The 22,111-nt window shown below is 47.9% G+C and overlaps 2 protein-coding genes across 2 annotated transcripts in view; one reads left to right on the plus strand and one right to left on the minus strand.

The window, feature by feature from the left end:
• The window catches only part of C1H1orf105 (chromosome 1 C1orf105 homolog), a 28,137-nt gene extending 20,993 nt beyond the window's left edge, over positions 1 to 7,144 (minus strand). The window contains 4 exon segments of the mRNA XM_089911129.1: positions 574 to 644; positions 2,973 to 3,039; positions 5,122 to 5,194; positions 6,232 to 7,144. Of these exon segments, the coding sequence (XP_089767255.1) occupies positions 574 to 644; positions 2,973 to 3,039; positions 5,122 to 5,194; positions 6,232 to 6,462 (442 nt within the window). The 5' untranslated portion in view covers positions 6,463 to 7,144.
• Positions 7,145 to 18,325: 11,181 nt separating this feature from the next.
• PIGC (phosphatidylinositol glycan anchor biosynthesis class C) lies at positions 18,326 to 21,049 on the plus strand. The gene is made up of 2 exons (XM_022560182.3): positions 18,326 to 18,492; positions 19,641 to 21,049. The coding sequence occupies exon 2, from the start codon at positions 19,859 to 19,861 to the stop codon at positions 20,750 to 20,752; it is 894 nt and encodes a 297-aa protein (XP_022415890.1). The 5' UTR covers positions 18,326 to 18,492; positions 19,641 to 19,858; the 3' UTR covers positions 20,753 to 21,049.
• The last annotated feature ends 1,062 nt before the right edge of the window (positions 21,050 to 22,111 follow it).

The raw sequence follows: 22,111 nt of genomic DNA on the forward strand, positions 1-22,111 counted from the left end.
CAGTGTTGGCTTTTCTAAAAGATAAGACTTAGGTCAATGCTGAAGCTGGAGATAGAGTCGTGCTGTCCTTTTTTTCCATACCAGCACGTGAACATAAGAATAGCACTGGGCAGCTGCCAGGGGAAGGCAGGTGTTCTAGGGAGCCTGTGGAAGGGAGGGCTCAGGGCTTGGCGAGGCCATGCCTTGGGTGTGGGGACACATTTCCCTTCCCAGCTTAACTGGTACTATCAAGACTGCCTGAGAAGGGAATTATCTACTTTGTGCCCCATCCCTACGGACATTCTTCAGCAAGTGGATTATGGGGCTCTTTAGAAAGAACGGGGCAGAGCCCTGTGGCGTGGAGAGGACCTGGGAAGGAACACACCATGGATAAATGCAAGTGAGGCCTGAAGAGGGGACAGGTAGGGCTGGAGTGAAGGGAGGGCTGTGGACCAGGCGAAACAGGTCAATAAGCAGTACGTGAAAGAGAAGGGATGGAGAATGGGAATTTGTTCAGAAAATTTAGAAGTTATCTGAGGTGTTACTCTGGGGGTGGTATGTCTCCCACTACAAGTACTCCAAAAGAAAGCAAACCTGTTGGGATGTCATCACGAGGACGTTTGGGTACAGTCTGGGCCTTTGGTGGATGAAGGCTCATCATTCTGACTGGAAGAAGCAAGAATACACATTAGTGATTTGGCTAGAGCTTGGTGGAAAGGAATGTGTCATTGTACATTTTAAAACACAGGTGGTCTCTCGACCCCAGCACCTGTTAACCTGGTGCTCAGACCACTTGGGAGCAGTGTGAGATGACTGGCCAAAGACCACCACTTCTGAAGCTCTTTTTACTTTAGTAGTATTTTCATGGATTTTGATAAAACCTTCATTTAAAAAAATGTTTTATTCCACTGTCAGATAATATATGGTCTGAAAATAGAAGGGATTAAGGAGAGAATCCTCCAGTTCTCAGAAAAAAAAGTAGCAACACTTCCAGATCAGTGCAAAACTGAGAATATTTTTTTAGAACCTTCCAATTCTTGAGAAAAATGTCTTGATCACTCCCTATTTCTCCTGGTGGCTGAGACTGTGGAAGTGACCTTCAACCAAAAGGTACATAAGCTCAAACCATTTCTACATTATTTTAAATTGTTTTATTTCTAAAGACTGACCAATCTGTAAACTTGTATGGGCAATCTACGTCTCTACATTCATTTCCTGGTATCTACTTCCACAGAGATTTTCCAGGATTATTTTTACTTTGCTACCAAAAATGTGGTCAGTCCAGTCAGTTAATTTTATTAAATTGCCATTGGAGGACTCACTGGGACTAAGAAAAAGAAAAATCCCTTCTATTACCCATTTTGGGCAAACAAGAAGGTGGTATTTGTAAGATTGAATACTTTAAGATCTGTCTACACTATAATTCAACAAATATATATCTATCTGCTCACACTTATTTCCTCTCTCCTTTCCTCTCTCCCTCCCCTTTTTCCTTCATTCCTTCCAGTCAACAAACATCATTTAATTCCTACAATGGCTATAATTAAAGTCACTTTAAAAATTATTTCAGGAAGGACAATTCCAATCTGCTTATATATGTAGTGAGGTTTAAAAACTGTGAGGACAGATTTTATAAGCTACAAACAGAACGAGGACCTGACTTTAGAGTCACACTAGCTAAATCTCAAACAGAAGTAGGACGTTGTCCTTCACTACACTGAAAAAAAAAAGACCAATCTAATGATACTTCTGTCTGGAATTGACATGATTTTAGGATTGGTTCAAACTTCGGTCTTAGCTTTAAAGGAATAAGAGCTTGTTTTAAAAAAAAACACACACAATTAATGACTCAGGATTTGAGACTTTCTTTAAAGTACCAAACTTGCAAGATAAATAAATTGGAACAAAACATTTCAAAAGTCTCTTTCATAGAAGAGTACCTTTGGCTCAGAAATTCCAGTTTTCCATTTAAAGTCTGTAAGGAATATTTTTTAGAATGACTTTTACTGTGATCCAGTATAAGAGCACTTAAAAAGTATAGAGTTGGGGGTGGTAAATGTCACTAGTGCTGGAGTCTGCATTGCTCAAATACACATTTGTTCCACGGCCCTGTCTGCTTGGGCCAGGACGTGGTTTTGGTGTATCTGAGTCTATATTTTAGTTTGTACAAATGGCTCTGAGCTCATACAGGGAAATATAACAACTCCTGCTGTCATCTAAGGTTACAAAAAGACCTATTTATTTTCCCACGTTACTGCTCTCTGTAGAGGAAACAAATTAAAGGTTGCCATTAGATCACATATAACTTTTTTGTTTAATCATATGGAAGGGTGACTGTATGTTTACATTTCAACCATCTACTGCAAGGCAAGTCCACCTATCTTGGTGCCTTATCCGGGGTGACTCCACATTTTGAGTTTTTTAATAAAGTGAAAACTTAGTCCTTCTTCCCGGTCTGGTAGTTAAATGCAGAAAAAACCCTGAAATCCAACTAATCCAACTTTGACTGGATTTTATTTTTGATATACTTGATCTTGATAAGAAAGCAGCAAATGACAACAAACTGATAACAGTAATTTTAGTCAATATGAAGTAGCAGAGGCTTAGACTCAAGAAAATTTATGTGCAATCTCCCATACTTTATGAATTAGATATGTCATCCACATGGAGAATTTGTATTTAGTTCTGCCTAAATTATTGAAGGTATCTCCTATCCTATGCCTTGTACTATTCTTATGAAGGTAGAAAGGAAGATTATAGTTTCTACAGTAGTTTCCATAGCTGTTCAGGCAAAGAGGTTAAAAACAACTTTTTTTGTCTAACTATGTACTATAACCAGAAAATGAAACCACTCAAGAAGCTCATCCCTAAAGCATTTACTTATTGTATTTTAAGCATTTTACTTACTGTATTTCTCAATCCACAACCGATATAACCAGATACAAAGCTGTGTCCTAATTTAAATCTTTGATTTACCTATGACTCATAGTATTTGCTATGGATAGTTGCTAAAGGATAGTTTCAGATCATCTGGGATTATCATAGTTCTTGGTGGCACCAATGGAAGAAAGTCCCATGTAGAACAATGCCCCAAACTGCATTCTAATTTAAAGAAATAACATACTGCCTTAGCAAACTCAAGTTGTATTTAATATGAGTCATTAATAAATCATTTTCTGCTTTCTCCTTTCTCTTGTTAAATTTATTCCTAAGTATTTTACTTTTTTGATGCTTTTATAAATGGAATTGTTTTCTTAATTTCAGTTTTGGATTGTCCACTGTGAATATGTAGGAATCAAATTATTTTCTGTATATTGATCTTGTGTCTTGTGACTCTGCCGTACTCATTTATTAGCTCTAGTAGATTTTTTATGGATCCCTTAGGACTTTCTATATATAAAATTACATCAACTGCAAATAGAGTTTTATCTTTTCCTTTCTAATCAGGATACCTTTAATTTCTTTTTCTTGCCTTAACTGTCCTGACTAGAACGTACAGTACAATGGTGAACAGCAGTGGCAAGAGCACACATCCTGGTCTTGTCCCTGGTCTTAGGGGAAAACATCCAGTCTTTCCTCACTAAGTCCGTTGTTAGCTGTGGGTTTTTTGTAGACACCCTATATCAAGTTGAGGAAGTCCCTTCTATTTTTAGGAGTCTTTTTATACTTTCCCAGTATCTCCGCTCAACCCCTTGCAGAGAATGGAGGGGTCTCAGTGACAACAGTAGACAGACAGCCCCTCCTCTCCCCAGTCCCCGCCCCAGAAGGAAGGGGAGCTGTTACTGCACATAGTGAGACAAGGGTATTTCACGCTCATTTTCTATCATTTCCCACCAGGGTCTGTGAGCCCCGGTTTCGACAATGGTAGGGAAGGGCCCTTGGGCACTTTTGTGTCTGAGGCCCTTCCTCTGGGCATCTACAGGAATGGTAAAACCACGGTGTGTGCTTCCACTTGGGGCAGGTTTGGGCAAGAGTAAAGGTCAGAAAAGAGGTATTGAGAAAGAGAACAGGTGTCAAGGTCCCAAGTGAGCCAGCTGGCCAGGGCCCGCTTAGGCCTGGGGTCAGGGCATTCTAAATGTGGACACAGTGATTCCAGGAATGAGACCAGGAGAAATCCCAATCCCAGCTTCTCAGATCCCAGTCAATGCTAATATTGAACACTGTGATCCTAATTTTGCAGAACATGAACAGAGGTCGGAACATCCAGGTACACCTTTGATGGTAGCTTCAGTTAAATTTCCAAATCCCACATGACAACCCAGAGAAGTGCTTGCTGGTTGGAAGCAGTTTTGCCATGAACTCATCAAAGGAGCCTCTCTCATGTCTCCTGTTTGTCTTCCATTCCTTGTCCTTCCTCTTTCTGTACATCTAGCCCCACCTTCCTCCCCGAGTCAAAGGAGAATCACAGGCTATTAGAATTGGAGAGACTCTTCCCAAACCCTAACCTAACCGTTTAGCTAAATTAACCTTCCACCCAGCCTGGTGCTCGCTCTGAAGGCCCCTAACCTTACCCCCTAAACTGACCCAAGTCTTGGCTCCAACATGTACAGCACCCCCCAAAACACGCCTCTTTCTTCAGCAGCTCTGATGGCAGAGCTACGTCATTGTGGAGCCCACATCCCTCTGATAGCCTTTCTTTTCCTAAAACTCCCCCCACCCGCCATCCCCCCCACCAGTTACAAACGACCCCTATAGTCAGGAAGAACCAGAGAACCTCTCCCCAGCTCCACCGCCACTGTGGTCGTGTCTGAATTTATGACAAACCCCAAGATGAAGCTGCTTGTTTCATGGTTGTGATGCTGGAGTGTTGTGCTTGAGACAAGGTAAGGGGGAGAAGAGGCTCCACAGCCTCCGGCACCTCTGTAAGGTGCAGTTACCCGACGAGCGCAAAGCAGCATGGCTCATCTCGTCTCTTCCCCTCTGGCCCAAGCTGCCTTGGTTCATTTATCATTTGGTTTGTTGCAAATGGGGAGATTTACCATATCGTGTCAGGAGACGGTGTTCCCAGGACCAGCAGCTGCTCATCTGCAGCCCTTCCTGCGAGGCCCCGTCACTGTCTCTCTGCCGGGCTTTGGTGGGGAAGGGGTAGAGCTGTGCCCTGGGGATGCTCACGCCCATGTCTGCCATCCTCCACGACTACCGTTTTCATTTCTCGACACGTGGAGCACAGCTGCTTGTTTCTGATCAGCGTGGGGTCTCTCCGGTTCCTCCCGGCCTGTGCGGAGAGAGAGAGAGACAGAGAGGTGAGGAAATGGTGGGGAATCTGGGGCAGCAAAGAAGTGGGTAAGGGGTGGAGGGGTGAGAGAAGTAACCATTATTTCTTCCATGAAAAGAGGTGGACACTTCGGTCTCAGCCCCATCTCGGTGGATATGAAACCCAGGCTTGTCTGTGGCTGGTATATTCAGAGAGGGTTTAGGCAGGAGGGGTTGACCCACAGACTAAATGGTGACCTCGGGCCCCTGCGTGCAGTGGAACAGGAATAAGACAGCTGGCAGCGGGGGTGGGGCTGGGGGCTGAAATCCAGCTAGGTCCCTCTTTCGAACCCGAGCACGCAGTCTGAGGGGCTGAGCTCTCTCGTGGGTGACACACTTCCTACATTTCATACAAAAGTTCCACCATCTGGACTAGTTGAAGACCTCTGACAGCCTGAGAAAAATGAATAGGAGACTTCTGCAAACCTCCCTTCTCTGGTCCCTCTGAAATCCTACCCTCTTTTCTCACGCCTTCACTTTGGCCTGACATCAGCTCTCAAGCCTGCACTGCCCAGCACCACGTGGCCCTTCTGCACCTCCCCGGAGCCGCCGATCAAGCCCTAGGCAGAACTGGAGCTGGTGTGTGGGTCCTGAGCCCGCTCCTTCCCCTAGAGGAGGGAGGCAAAGAAACCACCAGTACAGGGAGTGTGGGGCACCCCTTCTGCTCACTGGAACCCCTGCTTCCTTTCTGACTCCACTTCTGCCAAAGGGTGGAAGAGTGGGCTTCGGGGCATTTCCACCTGAAACACAGGCTTCTCATTCGCATGACTGATGACAGCTTGGTTAGGGAGCAAATGGCAGCTTGAGGTTAACATTCCGTCTGGGGATTCTCTTACCCTTCCCCATCCACACTGACACCAGAGTCGTGAGATAGGTTCTCAGGAAGCATAGAATTCAGGGGAGAGGAGGGCCGACAGGGACAAGCAGACAGTCACTAGGAACTGAAGTCTCCTCTTTCATGAGGTCGAGTTGGTGACCTAGCACTGCAGGTGTGCACGCCTGTGCCCTGATCTGCTCCTGGGCTGCCCTGTGGGGTGTGTGCAACAGGAAAGGAGGAATATACCTGTGCAGCGTGGGGAGTGAGTGCCTCGGCTGTGCTCCTAAGGTGACTTTTGCTGGATTGTCTCGTAAGAGACACATGGCGCTTGGGTGCGGCATTATTGGGGATCGAGGACTGTAAACGATGTACCACGTTGGATTCTTTTGACAAATATTTAAAATACATTTCATATTTACAGGCCATTTTCAAAGAATCAACTCAGTATCCCCACACTGTGGGCTGGCACGGGAAAGCATGAGTGGGAACGGCTAGATTTATCATTCAGCAACAAACCTTCTTTGTGAGGCCACCACGTAGAGGGCGCTGTGATGGAGTCACAAAGGTGAATAAGAAGGTTTCTGGCCCAAAGGAAGGCCAGGGAAGAATGCAGACTTATGTATTTGTCCATTCGCTACGTACTGGGGACACCAAGATAAAGACACAGCTTCTGACTGCAAGCTGCTCACCACCCAGCAGCCTGGGTACCAAGAGGTGTGCTGGTGTTGAAGGGCAGAAATATACTGAGGCCACAGGGGAGCAGAAGGGAGGCGCTGAGCTCATCTGCTGGGAGTGGGGCATCAAGGAAAGGGTCTGAGGAAGGTTGAAAGGACAGGCGGTGCTCAGGTAGGTGTTGGAGGTGGTGAGCAAGGAGGGGGGTGGCATTCCAACCTAGGAACACTGTGCAACAGCATGGAAGAAAGACCTGGCCAACCTGCTTCAGGTAAGTGAGGACAGCCTGGAACGGCCAGTTGTCTGTGGGAGGAGGGAGGAGGGAGGAGGGAGGCTGGAGAGGACCCCCACCCCCACCCCGCCCACCATCAAGCCCATCAAGCCCCCCTTCCCACCCCCCGGGGATGACTCCTTTACTCTTCTGGGCCGATTCAACCTCCTACCTTATCTTCCCTGTACCCTGGGGGTGGGATCTCCTGGGGCCCAGGCGTTTCCCACTGTCCCTCACATCTTTCAGTTCTGAGACTAAGACACTGGTCTGAAATTGCGATTCAAGGTTGGATGTGCCAGGTATCACTGAAGAAGCGAGGATGCTTCTGGGCCTTCAGCAAAGAGAGCGACTGCACCCCACGTGAGGAATCAGGAAGGGCTTCCGGAATTGGCATCTTTGCTTGGTCTGAAAGGATGAGGAAGGCCTGGATGCTGGAGGTGGGGTGGGAAGGTTCTCAGGCAGGTTTGGTTTTAGTCGAGTTAGAAGCGGATGCTTGTCTTTCTTGCAGTTGGTTCTGCCACCTTTTCCGGACTTCTGGTTTCTGCATAAGAATACACCAGACCCGACAGGGATTGGAATCACGGGGTTCATGGCAAACCAAGCAACAGACACGCATGGAGCACGGCAGGAGCTTGCTAGGTGAATGACAGCTGAAACTGTGACTCCAGAGTCCCCCACCACGGGCTTCCCTGGTGGCGCAGTGGTTGAGAGTCCGCCTGCCTATGCAGGGGATGCGGGTTCATGCCCCGGTCTGGGAAGATCCCACATGCTGCGGAGCAGCTGGGCCCGTGAGCCATGGCCGCTGAGCCTGTGCGTCCAGAGCCTGTGCTCCGCAACGGAAGAGGCCACAACAGTGAGAGGCCCGCGTACCGCAAAAAACCCCACAAAAAACAGAGTCCCCCACCACGATGACTGTCATCCTTTGGAATCTGAGGGGAAAAATGCCATATATGTTGCCCTGTCTGGCCTTGTTAACTCCTTACCCTTTATGATATAGCTTAGATGTTTCTTTCTCAGAAAATCTTTCTCCTGACCCCCTTACCTGGGTGCCTGCCTCTCGGGTTCCATCACAGATTTGGTATAACTCTTGTTGCAATTTGTACTGTTATTCTTTTTTTTTTTTTAATGTGTTTGTTTCCTCCACCAGGCTGAGAGTTCTTTAAGAGCAAGAACGTATCTCACACATCTTTGGATGTATAAGAGGCTGACTTCCAATTTTCTCACCACCGAGAACTCTTTTCATTATTTCTTTCTGCTTGGCTCAAGTTTTGAAAGCTTGTGATCTCACCACAGGAACTACCCTGCGTACTCCTAAGTCCTTCTCCTGTTTATGTTGATGAAACATGTATAACGGCAAGTACAAGTTTCCAAGGGAAGTACTGATGACCACCACTGACCCGAAATAGGACAGGAATCTAGAACCCATCTCGGAATCGGCACACAGTAGGCATTCAACACATGTTGGCTGAATGAATGAATCAGTGTAAGCGTTTTAAGCTATCAGGTATAAACAGAGACATGACCAGCACACATGTATGTCCATAAATCCCTACAAGACACACATGTGTGAAGATCACTATTATAACAGCACTGTGCTCAGGGAAACATTACAGGACATTTGTGTGCAACAGATTCATCTGTACCAAATTCTTAGGAAACGCAGAGGCTGGAAGCAAATTGCTCGGCTCCAGACCTGGTGCTGAGAGACTTGGCCGTGGTCAGTCATAGAAACGCCCTGGGCCTCCCATCCCCCTGGTGCTGCTGGTTTCTGCAGCCAATAGGCCAGAGGCCAACTCTAATCCTGCCCACGCTGTCTATGTAGAGAAGAAAAAGTCTTTGATGTGTGGCTTCAGTCACCTCTGCCAGGAAAGTGGCAGTGACTCCACCTGAGGCTCGCTGTCAGCCAAAGCCTCATCCCTGAGGAGAGCCACTGCATCCCTCCTCACTTGGAGAGGCGGGCGAGGGCCCTGGGGCTGTCTGTGCAATGTGTTTGTTAGGCAGCCGTGATGGGCAATCCTGCCTGGCAGGTCTACAAAGCAGCCGACGCAGACAGTTTGGGATTCTGTGTTCTCCCTGGGCCTCAGCTTCCTTCCTCAGCCCTGAAACCAAGGCCTTTTCCTTCTGCAGCACGTCCTTCTCACCCCCGGTTTCCCTCGGGCCCGCTCAGCACACTAGCAGGAATGGAGAGTGAACTGGCCAGTGGTTCTGAGCACAGGCCCCCCAGCTGTATCATCTGTACAGTCAGAGCCACCAAGAAAGGAGGCTCGGAAATGTACATGGGGTTCTCGTTTCCCAAGCAGCTGTCCCCAGGAGAGCAGATGGCAGTGTGACAGGAGAGCCAGGCCAAGGCATGATGCAGAGCTCAGCTGGGCCCCAGAAGCCGAAGCCTGCTCTTCACACTTCACACCTGGAAACACCTTCGTATCTGAGCTCAGTGTCTGCTCAGGTGCCTAAGCTCCGGCTCGTGGCCCAAGTCCTTGGCCTCCTTGAATCTTTGGGAAAGAAACAGAATTGTTTCTCCCTCTCCCTCCCTCTTCCTCTCCTCTGTTTCTCTCTCTCTCTCACACACACACACCTGTCCACATAACAAAAACTGAAAAATGGAAACACCAGATGGCAATTTTAAAAATAGTCACCACAAGCATGAGTCGAGGGGCACCAACAAATGTGCCTCTGATCTCGCCCAAGGCCTCTGCTCCTTTCCTCCTTCCCTCTCCTGCCTTAACTGGGAGGCACCTCATCAGTCACCTACTTCAACTCTTTCATTGAACACAGTGAGGAAACTGGCCCAGAAAGGTCCAGTAGCACATACACTTAGTTTCCATCAGCCAGAAAGTTCTTTGGATAAAGGGTCAAGGAAAGACTACCTTTTCTCAGGAAGAGAGTGGACTCTTAGGGTCCATATCAGGACAGAATGATTCCTGTATCCCTTAGGATCCAAAAAGTAGTGGTCAGAGAACTATTTTCAATATTCAAACAAAGAAAACCCTATCATAATTACACATTTTCCTGCTCTCTGACAATACCAAGCATCTCAATTAAAGAACAAAGCTGAACACAGTTTTAAAAATACTCTTACTGGGCTTCCCTGGTGGCACAGTGGTTGAGAGTCCGCCTGCTGATGCTAGGGGACGCGGGTTCGTGCCCCTGTCCGGGAGGATCCCACATGCCGTGGAGCGGCAGGGCCCGTGAGTCATGGCCGCTGAGCCTGCGCGTCCGGAGCCTGTGCTCCACAACGGGAGAGGCCGCAACAGTGAGCGTACCACAAAAAAAAAAAAAAAAAATACTCTTACTGTTCACTAGGAAAAATTTCAAACATACACGAAATGGTCGACAGCCATGTACTTCCCATCCAGACTTGTTAAACTTGGTTTTTATTTCATTATTTATATCATTATTTACACTTAGATCATTATTTCAGATCAGTGGTATTCATCAGTACTTCCCTTTAAACGTTGTACTTGTTGTATGTGTTTCATCAACAGGAGAAGGGATGGGGAGTATATGAGGATGTTTCCCTGGTGGTCATGAATTTTCAAAAACTGAGAGTCAATGAGAGAAAAATAATAGAGTTCTCAGTGGTGAGAAAACCAGAAGTCGCCTCCTATATGTGTTCCCAGCCACATCTCCACTGCACAGTGTTGTCACCCAGGGCTTTTTGTCACAGATCTGCCCAAAGCAACATAAACAATGCTCTCCTCTTTCCCCTGACTCGTTAAGACTGAAACAACATAGCCAGTCAAGGAGAGTAGCCGGGGCTGGGGGCAGGAATGGAGGGAGTGGGGGGAACTTTATTCTCCTCAAAGAATTGGTCACAGCCAACCCTGCAAGCAGGCAAAGGGGCTCCAGGGGCTCCCGCTGCAGTTCCCCGATCAGCCCCACGTCAGCTCTGCCTGTCCATGAGCTCTAAGTCACCTCCTGACCTCAAGTATCCAATTATCATGGTTCGCTTTCTTCTTTCACGGCATGCGGAGGAGTCCTTTGTCAAGGCCTGGAAAACACAGGTGAAAGCCCTGCCTAGTAAAGAAGCTGCTCCACAGGTGTTTAAATGGGGAAGTGTTTAGGCCTCATTTCTCTGTCTGCATTTTCTGTTTTTCTTCTTTGGTAGCTCCGACTCTCCTCTTCTGTTTCCTTTTTGGTGTCTGTTGTCCTCTGACCTCTCTATGTGTCTCTGGCTTCTGCTGTCTTGATGTTTGTCTCCCTCTCCCTGTCTTTCTGTCTCTGAGCCTCTGTTTCTTCTCTGTCTCTCTGGCTGTTCACTAAGGCATCGTGCTCCAGTCACACAGAGACTCGCCCCTGCCCTGGGAGGGCTCCTGGGCAGGACAGAAAGGCCATTTGGAATGTGGATGTTCGAAGTTCTGCCTTTTGACCTGTGATGGTGAGGAGGACAGGCGCCAGGTGGCAGGACCTTTGCACCTGTGCCCTGGGGCCTGGACCTCTAGTTGGCTGCGGGGCTACCACAGCTTCCTGACAGGTCCCTGATTTGGAGGAGTAGAAAGAGATAAGAGATAGTGCATTCCACTCCCACAAGGTACAGCACAGTTTCTCTCTAGAAAGGAGCAGCGCACACATGCAGGCCTCAAGCTCGCAGCCGACTCTGGGGGCTGGATTCAGATCTGAGGAGGTCTGTGTGGCAGGCAAGGATCTGACGTGAGGTAGCTGCCAGGTGCCCCAATGGAACAGGGATCCCAGGTCCCTATGAAGGGTGGCAGAATATGCCTCCCCCAAATCTGCCACTTTGGCCTCAACATCATTTTGAGCTAAGACACTTGGAAGAAACAGCAGGTGCAAGAAGGGTGCCTGACCCTCCTCCTTTTCTTCTGAAAATCAGGAGAAAAAACCCCAAATGGGAGATGTCCTAATACCAGGAAGAAAGCATCATTCTTATCTTCAAGGACAAGAAGTTGAAGCCAAGAGAATTCTGTACGAACAGACCTTTTCAAAATAATTCTTATCCTCCTTTAGCCTCCCCACAGTTTAGTTACTTTTCCACACTTGCCCCTCTTTTTTTAACCTACTATAAAAACATTCAGGTTTTGCCACTTTGGTTCTTCATTTCCTTATAAAGCGTCCTGTGTCACACAAAACTTCTAGTAAATAAATTTACATGCTTTTCTCCTGTTACTCTGTCAATTTAATTCTCAGGCCCAGCCCCAAACCCTAAGACAGCAAAGGTACAGTAAACTTTTGTCTCCCCTACGCCTGTTAGCCCTTCCAATCAGCAAGAGCGACTCTCTCTCTCTCTCCTTCTCTGGTGGAGGGTCAGCCCCCGACAGGGTGATGGTGAGGGTTAGGGGTTCATGAGGTACCTGGGTCTCCTGTCCCAGCAGGAGCGAGGGACTTGCGACCTCCTGGGTCCGCCTAGAGACCATTCTCCGCGGGCCCAGCCTATTGGCCAGGCCACGGAAGCTGTTGCTCTTGGCTTCCATCTAGTGGCCGCATGTGAGTATTGCATCCGTGAAATTCTAAGCTCCGCTGAAGTGGGTGCCTCTCGCTCGACCCGCTCATTAGAGACGCTTTCCTCCCCGGCCTCAGAACCTCAGTGCCCAGGATGGCACGGTGTACTGAGACCCAGAACAGACCCGGACGAGGAGGCGCTCGGTAGCAGGGGAGAGCCTGTCTCAGTAAGAAGTTCAGAGACGAGTGACTAGTAGGCTTCTTGCTGGCTCTGCAGCAACAGAGGGGTCAGCCCTGTCTCCGCCCAGGCCCCTCCGTGCATTTCTTACCTACTTGCCCGTCCAGTCTAGGGTGTTAGGGGGATTCGTGCTTGACTCTCAAGCACAGCCCTGACCCACTTCTGTGCTTGTGAACCGGGAACGTTCGCACGTCCCCTCTGTGCCCGGGCGGGGTCCACCCCTCTCCTTAGGTCCCTCCCACTTCAGCCAGTGCTCCTGCCGGCCTGATTCCTTGATGTTCTGCCCGCCCGCTGTCTCCCTGTCTCTGCTCCCCCGGCTGTTCCTCCGCTTGTGGAAAGAATATCTTCCAGATCCAGTGCAGATGCCGCTTCCTCTTGAATCATTCCCTCGCCCCATCTCCGCTCGCCCCGCCCCCAGCCCGCAGGTGACCTTTCCTCCCACCTCCTCTCGCCAGTACTTTGCCCCTCTCTCTCTTATTCCGCGGTTGCGTACCTGGCCGTCCGCGCACTCATTTGTGTGGGTGGCATCTGACTTATTCTGTGTCTGCGTTCAGCCAAGCGACACGAGGACTCTGTAAGCGTTTATCCTCTGAGAGGGGGGCTCGTCCCCACCGCGGCTCACCCTTGGCTCTGGCTGCGAGTGGGCAATGCGCCGGCTGCTCTCGGAACGCCGCTTCGCGCGCTGCCTTCAGTGGCCCTGGCTGTGTGACTTGTGATCTTTCGGGTGGAGAAACTGCTCTCATCCCCGAGAGTCCTCTGTCTGCCTCCACCTGGGGCAGATGCTCGCTGCACAAACATCCCTGATGGGGGTACCCCCCCGCCGCCCCCTGGAGCGCAGCGTCCCGGAGTGTCGCTCGGCAGCCAGTCGTGGCAGGTTTCCGTGAGGTGAAGGGGAGATCAGGAGCTCTTAACGCGAAATTCCATGGGTTTAGGGGTTTGTAGGTGGGAGACAGAGGGGTTCATGGTGGGTGGGGTAGGGGGTTAGAGACTGCAGAAAAGGGTTCGTTCTGGACACAGGCTAGAAGCAGTCTCTGAAGGTCTCAGGGAAGATCTCTCAATATGAATTTTTGGGGGTTCCCTTTTTGATGATTCTAACCTGATTCTTAGTTCTAGTAGACGGAGCCCTAAGACACTCAAGACAGGGTGCAGGAGAGGGGTTCATTCACGTCTTTCAACAAATCTCTGTTAAACACTGACGATGATCCAGACTCAGGGCTGTGTTAAGGAGATAGGAAATGGCTCTGTATCCAAATTTTCTGTCATTCTAGAACTAGCTATGGTGTCTTTTTCCTTTTTTTAAATTTTTATTTTGGCTGCACTGGGTCTTCGTCGTGCTGCGTGGGCTCCAGAGTGCGAGTTCAGTAGTTGCAGCGCACGGGGCTTAGTTGCCTGCAGCGGCATGTGGGATCTTAGCTCCCCGACCAGGGCTCGAACCCACGTCCCCTGCGTTGGAAGGCGGATTCCCAACCACTGGACCACCAGGAAAGTCCCAGGTTTCTTTTCAATTAAAAAAAAAAAATTGAGTACCTTAGATAAGACATCTGGAACTTGGAACAAAATTGGCAAATTCATAGCCTTCTTGGATGAAACCAGAAAAGTGGCAGAGGAATGAGGATATCTGAGGAATCAAAACAAGAGCAAGTTAGAACCGTAGTCTCTGGTTTGAAGAACCAGGCTCTTGGCTGTTTCAGAGAGGACCCTAGGGACACCCAAGGAGTTGCTCCCCACTCCGATCCTGGAGGGCCCAGGTCATTTTGGAGCTGCCACAAGATTTTCCCTCTTTAGTCACTCTGGCTTCTCTGTCCCTTTGGTTTTGAACTAACCAATGCCAGTTCTAGATTGTCAGAGAGTGTGCAAACAAGGCAAGAAAATAATTGTTCAGAAAAGCAGATGGATATTTAATTGATATTTAACAAAAGCAGTCCTCTCCTGCCTGCCCTGCTTTCTCAGTTTCTGTCCCTGCAACCTGAAACAATCCATCCATTTCCTCCCATGAAACATCTCCTTCCAACTACACTTTTCCCCTGGAACATTCCTTCTTTCCAGGCAGAAGGTGAGGCAGAGATGCTGCAGAGATAACATCAGTTCTCTTCCCAGGGTGACCCGCCCTGCTGGCTGCTGTGGTGCATTTTATTACAGCGTAAGGAGCCAGGGTGTGCAGGGGGCCTGAGCATTGTAAACAGCCTGTGTGTACAGCCCTGTGCCTGGCCCGGCCTCCCTAGAAATGGAAACTCACTCGGAACGCTGGTAGTTCTGCCAACAACATCTCTCCTCTCTTATGAGGAAAGATTTCACTGTCCCTTGTTCATTTATAACAAAGGCATGCGCAGGGAGTTTGGGGTCCATGAGGCATTTATTGTTTTATTTCTCCCACTATTTTCCTGGGCCCTGGGAGAGTGGGGAGGCAGGTCTGACCCAGGTCTGACTTCACTGCCTTTGTCTTTGATATGTGAACAGTTGGCCTTGGACTTGACACCCAAATGCTGACCAGGAGAGACCAGAGGCCACTTTGGAACTGCTTCAGCACACAATAATCTCAAACAAACAGGACCCGGTGTGACCTGAGGGCTTTTGAGACTGATGATGGGTGAGGCTCAGCACAGTCAGGCCAACCTGAGAGAGACCTCCTGGAAGGAAGTGGTCTGTAGGCAGTGATCTTCAGACCCAGGTCTCACCTCCTCCAAGCCTGTAGGTGTGTTTCCAGGGCTCACAATTAGGGGTGCTCTGAGCACATTTCGCTAAATGTTCCTTTCTCTTTTTCAGACTGTTCTGTGTTGGAATTGCCTGTCCAAAGCCAGGTAATACTTAAAGCACATTCAAAACTTTCTAACCAAGTTCTCAAAAAAGGGTTTTGCCGAAAATAAACAGCTTGGAACTCAGAGCTTTGGCCACATGAAGAGTTTCCAATCCTTAGGAACTGTTGATACTTAAAGCATCCTTCCAAAAGACTTTCCATTTCTATCTTGTCCTTCTGAAAGCTCAGGGCACCTCACAGGTGCTGTCCAGTCGTCTTAGAATTCTTGCGAGGTAGATAAGCGCCATGTCTCTTAACAAGAGTTGAGATTGCTGCCCAAATCCTCCCAGTACAGACATGAGTAGAGCTTCAGCAGACCATGTGAGGTAATTTCTCCTTGCAACTAGCTCAAGGCATGTCTGGCTGCAGGAAAAACTGCTCTTTCCCTTCTCAGCTGGCCGTCCCCTCTGACACTCGGGGGTCTGGCTGTGAAAGCAAGTTCTGAGGGTGATCAGTTGTGCTCTGGGCCTGCCTTTTTCAAGCCCCCCACCCTGAGTCCCTTCCCCACCCCCTACCAGAGGTTTGTACAATCAAGGAAAAAGGGAGCTGGGGGTGAGAGAGCCACGCATAGGGATGCTTTGCTCCTGGCTGCAGGGGCAAGTCTAAGGGGCTGGGGTGGGATGGGATAGTGGAGTGTTACCCTATTTCGATGTCAGACACGAGCCATTTCACATGAAAATCCAGATTTCTGCTATTGTTGGAAAACCCAGCAGATCTGGCCACTGGGGTCACATACCTGCAGGCAGTCCCAATCCTGAAGGGAGGTGATCTCCCCTTCACTACAGTTCCCTTTGGCCAGCTCTATTCATTTATGCCGACCATCTGACTACCGTTGTTAGGTGAGTTTGTACCCTGCCTCCAATTAAAAGGTGCTAAATTGTCATTACTCATGGTGATCCTTGAACTGCTAACAACTCTTAATAAGAACTATGTTACCTGTGTTTTTATTTAGTAAATAAGCCTTTGGGTTTATTCAATCTCCGATTGCCTGCTTTATACTAAGACATTAGCTAGAGTTTAGATATATTCAAAGTTATGGAAAAAAAGAAAAACCCAGAATCGAGCAACAAACATTTCATAGGTGCTCTGAAAATACACAAAATTGTTTAGCTGCTTACTAAGAATGTGGTGTTTTACACTGCAGCAGACAAAGCAAAGGTACATGTTATTGAAGTGGGGATGTGGAGGGGATATACCTCATGGAGAGTCATTTATCCATGGGCAGGAGGGTACGTGACAGTTACCAACAGGAGGAAGGACTGTTTTCAGAGAGCGTAATCTTTCTAGCTTTCACACTCACCCTTCCTTTCATCCCCCTTGGGGTATATCACTACACCTGGGGATCAAAAAGGGGGGAGGAATGAGGAAACCCACTTATTTCAAGTGGCAGCTCCCTACACACGAATTCCCCCAATTTTGAAAAATAGAAACGTGTTCCATAGCAGTTAGTTTGAAAGGGCAGGACTGGTGAGATTGGAGGAGATTGTCTCAAAGTTTAAATATAGGAAGTTGCTACTCTGTAAAGACAGGAATTTATGGTTCTAGACTTTTGATGGTTAAAATTTTAAAACTTCAAGCTAAAGCAGGGAGAAAAGATGATGAAGAGGACAGAAGTCTTTTGAAAGGCAGTGTCCATGGGCAAAATTCTCTTGCATTGTTAAGTGGTGGTGGTACAGAGGGAGGTTAATTGAGGTCTTATCTCCTCCAGCCAGGCCAATTCTCAGGGCTCACTTTTGTCTTAGAAACCCTGGCCCTTTCTGGGTTTTGAGCACCTGACTAATGTCTCTCAACTGATCAGCTGTTCCCCTCAGATGACTGCCCTTAACCCTTAAGAAATCATCTTCCATGAGACCTTGCTTGAAACCTTTGCCCTCAGCGGCTGAGCTATTACCTTTTCGGGAGGCTGAGCGCTAATGGCTTGTTTATGAGGCTGGCCTCACTAAACCACGGAATCTTGTCAAATCTTGGAACAGAAACCTGGAAGGAAATGGAAAGAGATCATTTTGCAGGGTTTATTGCACTTGGCTATTTCCATCATTAGGATGATCAAAGTAAGCTAATAGCAGCTACACAGCAGTCAACACTTTACAAAGCATTTTTATGTTTCATATTTGACCCTGTTGACTCTCCCATTAAGTAGCCAAGAGGAAATAGTGTTATCTCCATTTTACAGATGAAGAAATCAAAGCTTAGACAGTGTGATTTGCTGAGTCACACAGCTAGTGAGTGGATTTAGGTTTTCTGACTTTTGTGTCCACTACATCTTGTATTCTACTATATCCCTTTGCTTCTTCATTACTCCCATCTGTTCATGCATCTTCTTGTATTTCCATGACCTCAGCTGAACATTAGCACCTATTCAAAGTGTCTGGCTGTTTTCAGTCATGGGGCCCTCCACCCTCATCCCTTCTAGGAGGCAGAGGAAAGAACTGCACTTTGAAGCTATAGACAATTGGATATTAATCTTGGTTAATCCACTTCCCAACTGTATGGCCTTGGAAAAATCACAACCTCTCTGAGCTTCAGTTTTGTCTTCCATGAGAGGAGGACGATATCATCACTTTACAGGTCAATGCACAAGAGAGAAACCTTCATGAGGGGAGGGATTTTTGTCTGTTCTGTTCACTGCTATTACCACTAGCACCTAAAACAGTGCTTGATACCTGTAGATATTTAGTGAATATGTGTCCAGTGGATGCACGGATGCATGGGAAGTCCCCAGCTGAGGGCCTGAGTTCATAATAGGAGCTCCATCAAAGTAGCCGTTATAATCTCTCTTCTCTCAGCCCAGCCTCTCTCCCTTGCCCTTCGGACGCTACGTCCCAGTCTCCCTGTTGAGCATCCGCTTTCCTGGCTCAGAGAGTTCTTTCCGGGATAGGAGCCGGAAGTTCCTCTGAGCGGCCAGGAGGGAGCAGCAGCGGCCGCGAAGGCCGAGGAAGGGCGCTCTAACCGCGGAGGTTGTGGCAGCCCCGGAAGTGCTCGGCCGCCGACACGACCCCGGCGCCCCGGATGGGGAAGGAGGCGGGCGGCCACTCTCCCGCTGCCGCGCACCCCTACGAACTCGCGGGCAGGTGGGTTCCGAGTGGGAGTCAGTGTGTCCGGGCCTCCTCCGGCATCCCCCGTAGGCTCGAGGCCGGGTGAGGGGCGGCGGCGGGCGGGGGAGGCCCGGGAGGGGGAGTAGGGCGCCCGCGGGGACGCCCTACCCTGCCCCACCCCCGCCCCCTCCCCGCCTTGCGGGCGGGCGTTGCCCTTTTCGGCGCCTCTGACCCTCCAGCCCCCGCGGCGGCCTTGAGATCCCCGGGCTGGGTTCCCTGCTGCAGTGAGGGGGGCTCTCAGGGTGTCTGGCTTGTGATGCGAAACCTATCGTGCTCTCTATGGAAGAAATTAGGTCGGGCAATAAGAATTTTCCTCGCAGACTTGCTGGATGAACTTGGTATTTCTGACTCATAGTTTTCCCAGTGTGAAAAGGGTATCATTATCTGTGATCCTCCCGAGTTTCGGCGTTAATAAGTAGGATGATAGCTCTTTAAAGGATGTTAAGCTCAGTTAACGGATTAAGAATCTTGAGTCCTTGGTTTTGGTTAGATAAACCATAAAGCTCATATCTTTCTGTATTGTGAGGTTTACTTTTGTCTTTAGACCGGTAACTTGTTTTATTTTAAGTAACAGATGCCTTTGAGAGCCCAATAAAAGCTTGGAACCTAATCCTAGAAATTTGCATAAATTATAACTACAAGTATGCATTGACAGTGTTTTTGAACGGTCTGAAGCCCATCTATAGACCTCAAGGATATGTGAACTCCTGAGTTAAGAACTGGTTTAGAGGCACAGGCTTTGGGGCAGAATTTCCATTGAAATCTGGATCCACTATTTACCACTGTTAACTTGGGCTAAAGTTACCTAACCACTTTGAGTCTCAGCTTTTTTACTAGTTACAGTGAGGTTGATACTAATTTGCAAGGTTGTGGAGATTAACCGAAAGAAGCTACGTAACACTCTTAGTACATAGTGAGCACTCCATAAGTGATAGCTGACAAGGGATTATAATGTAAAATCTGAAATGAAATTTTAATATCCATAATTATAAGATGGCCACCGTGTGTATTCTGTTCAGACTGCTAATCAACTTCTAATAAAGCAATAAGTTGGTTTGATTTTAACTCAGTCCTACCCTTGACCTGTCACAACTTTCATAGATTCATAGTCTCTCTTTTTCTAGGAACTTAGCTGTATTGTCCTGCCTCAGAGAACAAACTCATCTCCTGTAGGCCTAGCCTGGGTTGCTGCCTTTGAAAGCAAGGGAAAGTCGGTACAATATCACCCACAGCTCAGCATGGAATTTCCAGAGAGGTTTTATTTCAAAACTTTATAAAGATCGAGAACCACATGGACTTCTGCAAGGGAGATTGAACTGGCCTGGGTTTGAGCGAAAGGATAATGTGTGCCCAGCCTGTAACTAACACCAAAGAGGCCAGATGGCAGAAGGTCTTGTATGAGCGACAGCCTTTTCCTGATAACTATGTGGATCAGAGTTTCCTGGAAGAGCTCCGGAAGAACATCTATGCCCGGAAATACCAATATTGGGCTGTGGTATTTGAGTCCAGTGTGGTGATACAGCAGCTGTGCAGTGTCTGTGTTTTTGTGGTTATCTGGTGGTATATGGATGAGGGTCTTCTGGCTCCCCATTGGCTTTTTGGGACCGGCCTGGCTTCTTCACTGATTGGCTATGTTTTGTTTGATCTCATTGATGGAGGTGAAGGACGGAAGAAGAGTGGGCGGACCCGGTGGGCTGACTTGAAGAGTGCCCTAGTCTTCATAACTTTCACATATGGCTTTTCGCCGGTGCTGAAGACTCTGACAGAGTCCGTCAGCACTGACACCATCTATGCCATGTCAGTCTTCATGCTGTTAGGCCACCTCATCTTCTTTGACTATGGTGCCAATGGTGCCATTGTATCCAGCACACTGTCCTTGAACATGGCCATCTTTGCTTCTGTCTGCCTTGCCTCACGCCTGCCCCGGTCCCTACATGCCTTCGTCATGGTGACATTTGCCATCCAGATTTTTGCCCTATGGCCCATGTTACAGAAGAAACTGAAGGCATGTACTCCCCACAGCTATGTGGGAGTCACACTGCTTTTTGCATTTTCAGCCTTGGGAGGCCTGCTGTCCATTAGTGCTGTGGGAGCCATACTCTTTGCCCTTCTGCTGGTTTCCATCTCATGTCTCTGCCCTTTCTACCTCATTCGCCTGCAGCTTTTTAAAGAAAACATTCATGGGCCTTGGGATGAGGCTGAAATCAAAGAAGACTTGTCGAGGTTCCTCAGCTGAGTTAGGGACCTCCATTCCGTTACTGAGACAAGCTGATAGACCAGCCTTCCAACTAGTAGGAGATTTGAAGGCAGAGTTCCATTCTGGAAGTGGCATAATGATGTGGGTGGGAGATCAGAAATCAAAAGAAAAAAATTACCCATAGGCTTGGGCAGTGAAGGTGCTTCTCCTTTCTGTTACTTTGTCGATGAAAAAGCTTCCTGGGGCCCTCTTGAATTATTGCCTCTCATTATTATTCTCTGTAACAAATGAAATGATGTGGTTTCTATTTATTAAAAAAGTAACACATCCATCAAATTGTCTTATGATTTTTTCTGTGAGCAGAAGGCAGATAGAAGGGACATGAAGAGAGAATAAGAGAATGTGTGTGCATATAAAGTCACTTTTACCTTTTTCAGTGAACTAAATGCAGGCTCTATTATTTATCTGCAGCTCAAATTGTAGAACCCTGGATGTGTCCAGTTTTGTGGCCTGAGATCACAGAATTGGTCACTTAACCTTGACTCACAGTTTCCACTTAGTTCTTAATGAAGCATGGATGCAACTAGCTACAAGGGGCGTATGATGTGTCATAATACACTAGCAAAATGTTGGGGGACTTCAAAGAGGCTGGAGGTCAAATTAGCTGGAGTAATGAGGAAATACTTATTAGAGGAGATGGCACTTGAGCTTAGTCTTAGAGGTCAGGTGGGATTCAAGCAAGCAAAAGATGTATGGGGGCCAGGGTGGCAGAGACCTTTAGGAGCCAGGTCAACAATACGAGCAGCTGAAGCTGGCATGCTTTGTGGGACTAATGGCAGCTAGAACTATGGGGAGAGCATGCCCAGTCCAAAGAGGGTAACCACTACTCTGCATGCCTTGACTGACCAGAATTGGCTTATAATTATTATTTAGTCCACATCAGAAATGGGGCCAGGGCTTAGTGGTTGAATATAGTAAAGAGTTGTATAAAATAGCTTTTGCTTTTTAATGTTTTAATACACTTTCCTTATTTGAATGGATTTCCAATGATCAACTTTAGGGAACTCACATAGCAGCTGCATCCACGTTGGTGAGCAGAGAGTTGCCCACATTTGAATCCCTTTCAAAAATACTTCCTCAGTGGGATGAATGAATGTGCCTGTGCTGTCATGTTCAGCTCTTCCACACAATAGTATTTGGAATTACCCGAGGCCTGATCCTCTGCAGTCTGATGGTTGCAGAAGTTCCCCGTGGAGGTGGCAGGGGATGGGGTGTTATGGGCTGGATGTGAGGGTGCAGGGTGGGGCAGCAGATTCAGTTCAAAGAGAAAAGAGGTGACTGTGGGGAGAAGAATATTCCAACCGGAGTGAACAGTGTGTATGTCCAGGTGCACAGGGC

Source organism: Delphinapterus leucas, chromosome 1 (genome assembly GCF_059928025.1).
Source record: "Delphinapterus leucas isolate spDelLeu-1000000601 "Yukka" chromosome 1, BTC_Dleu_Yukka2, whole genome shotgun sequence".
Taxonomy (NCBI): Eukaryota; Metazoa; Chordata; class Mammalia; order Artiodactyla; family Monodontidae; genus Delphinapterus; species Delphinapterus leucas.

Coding starts and splice junctions, on each gene's coding strand:
- PIGC (XM_022560182.3), top strand. CDS start 19,859: ATGTGTGCCCAGCCTGTAACTAACACCAAAGAGGCCAGATGGCAGAAG.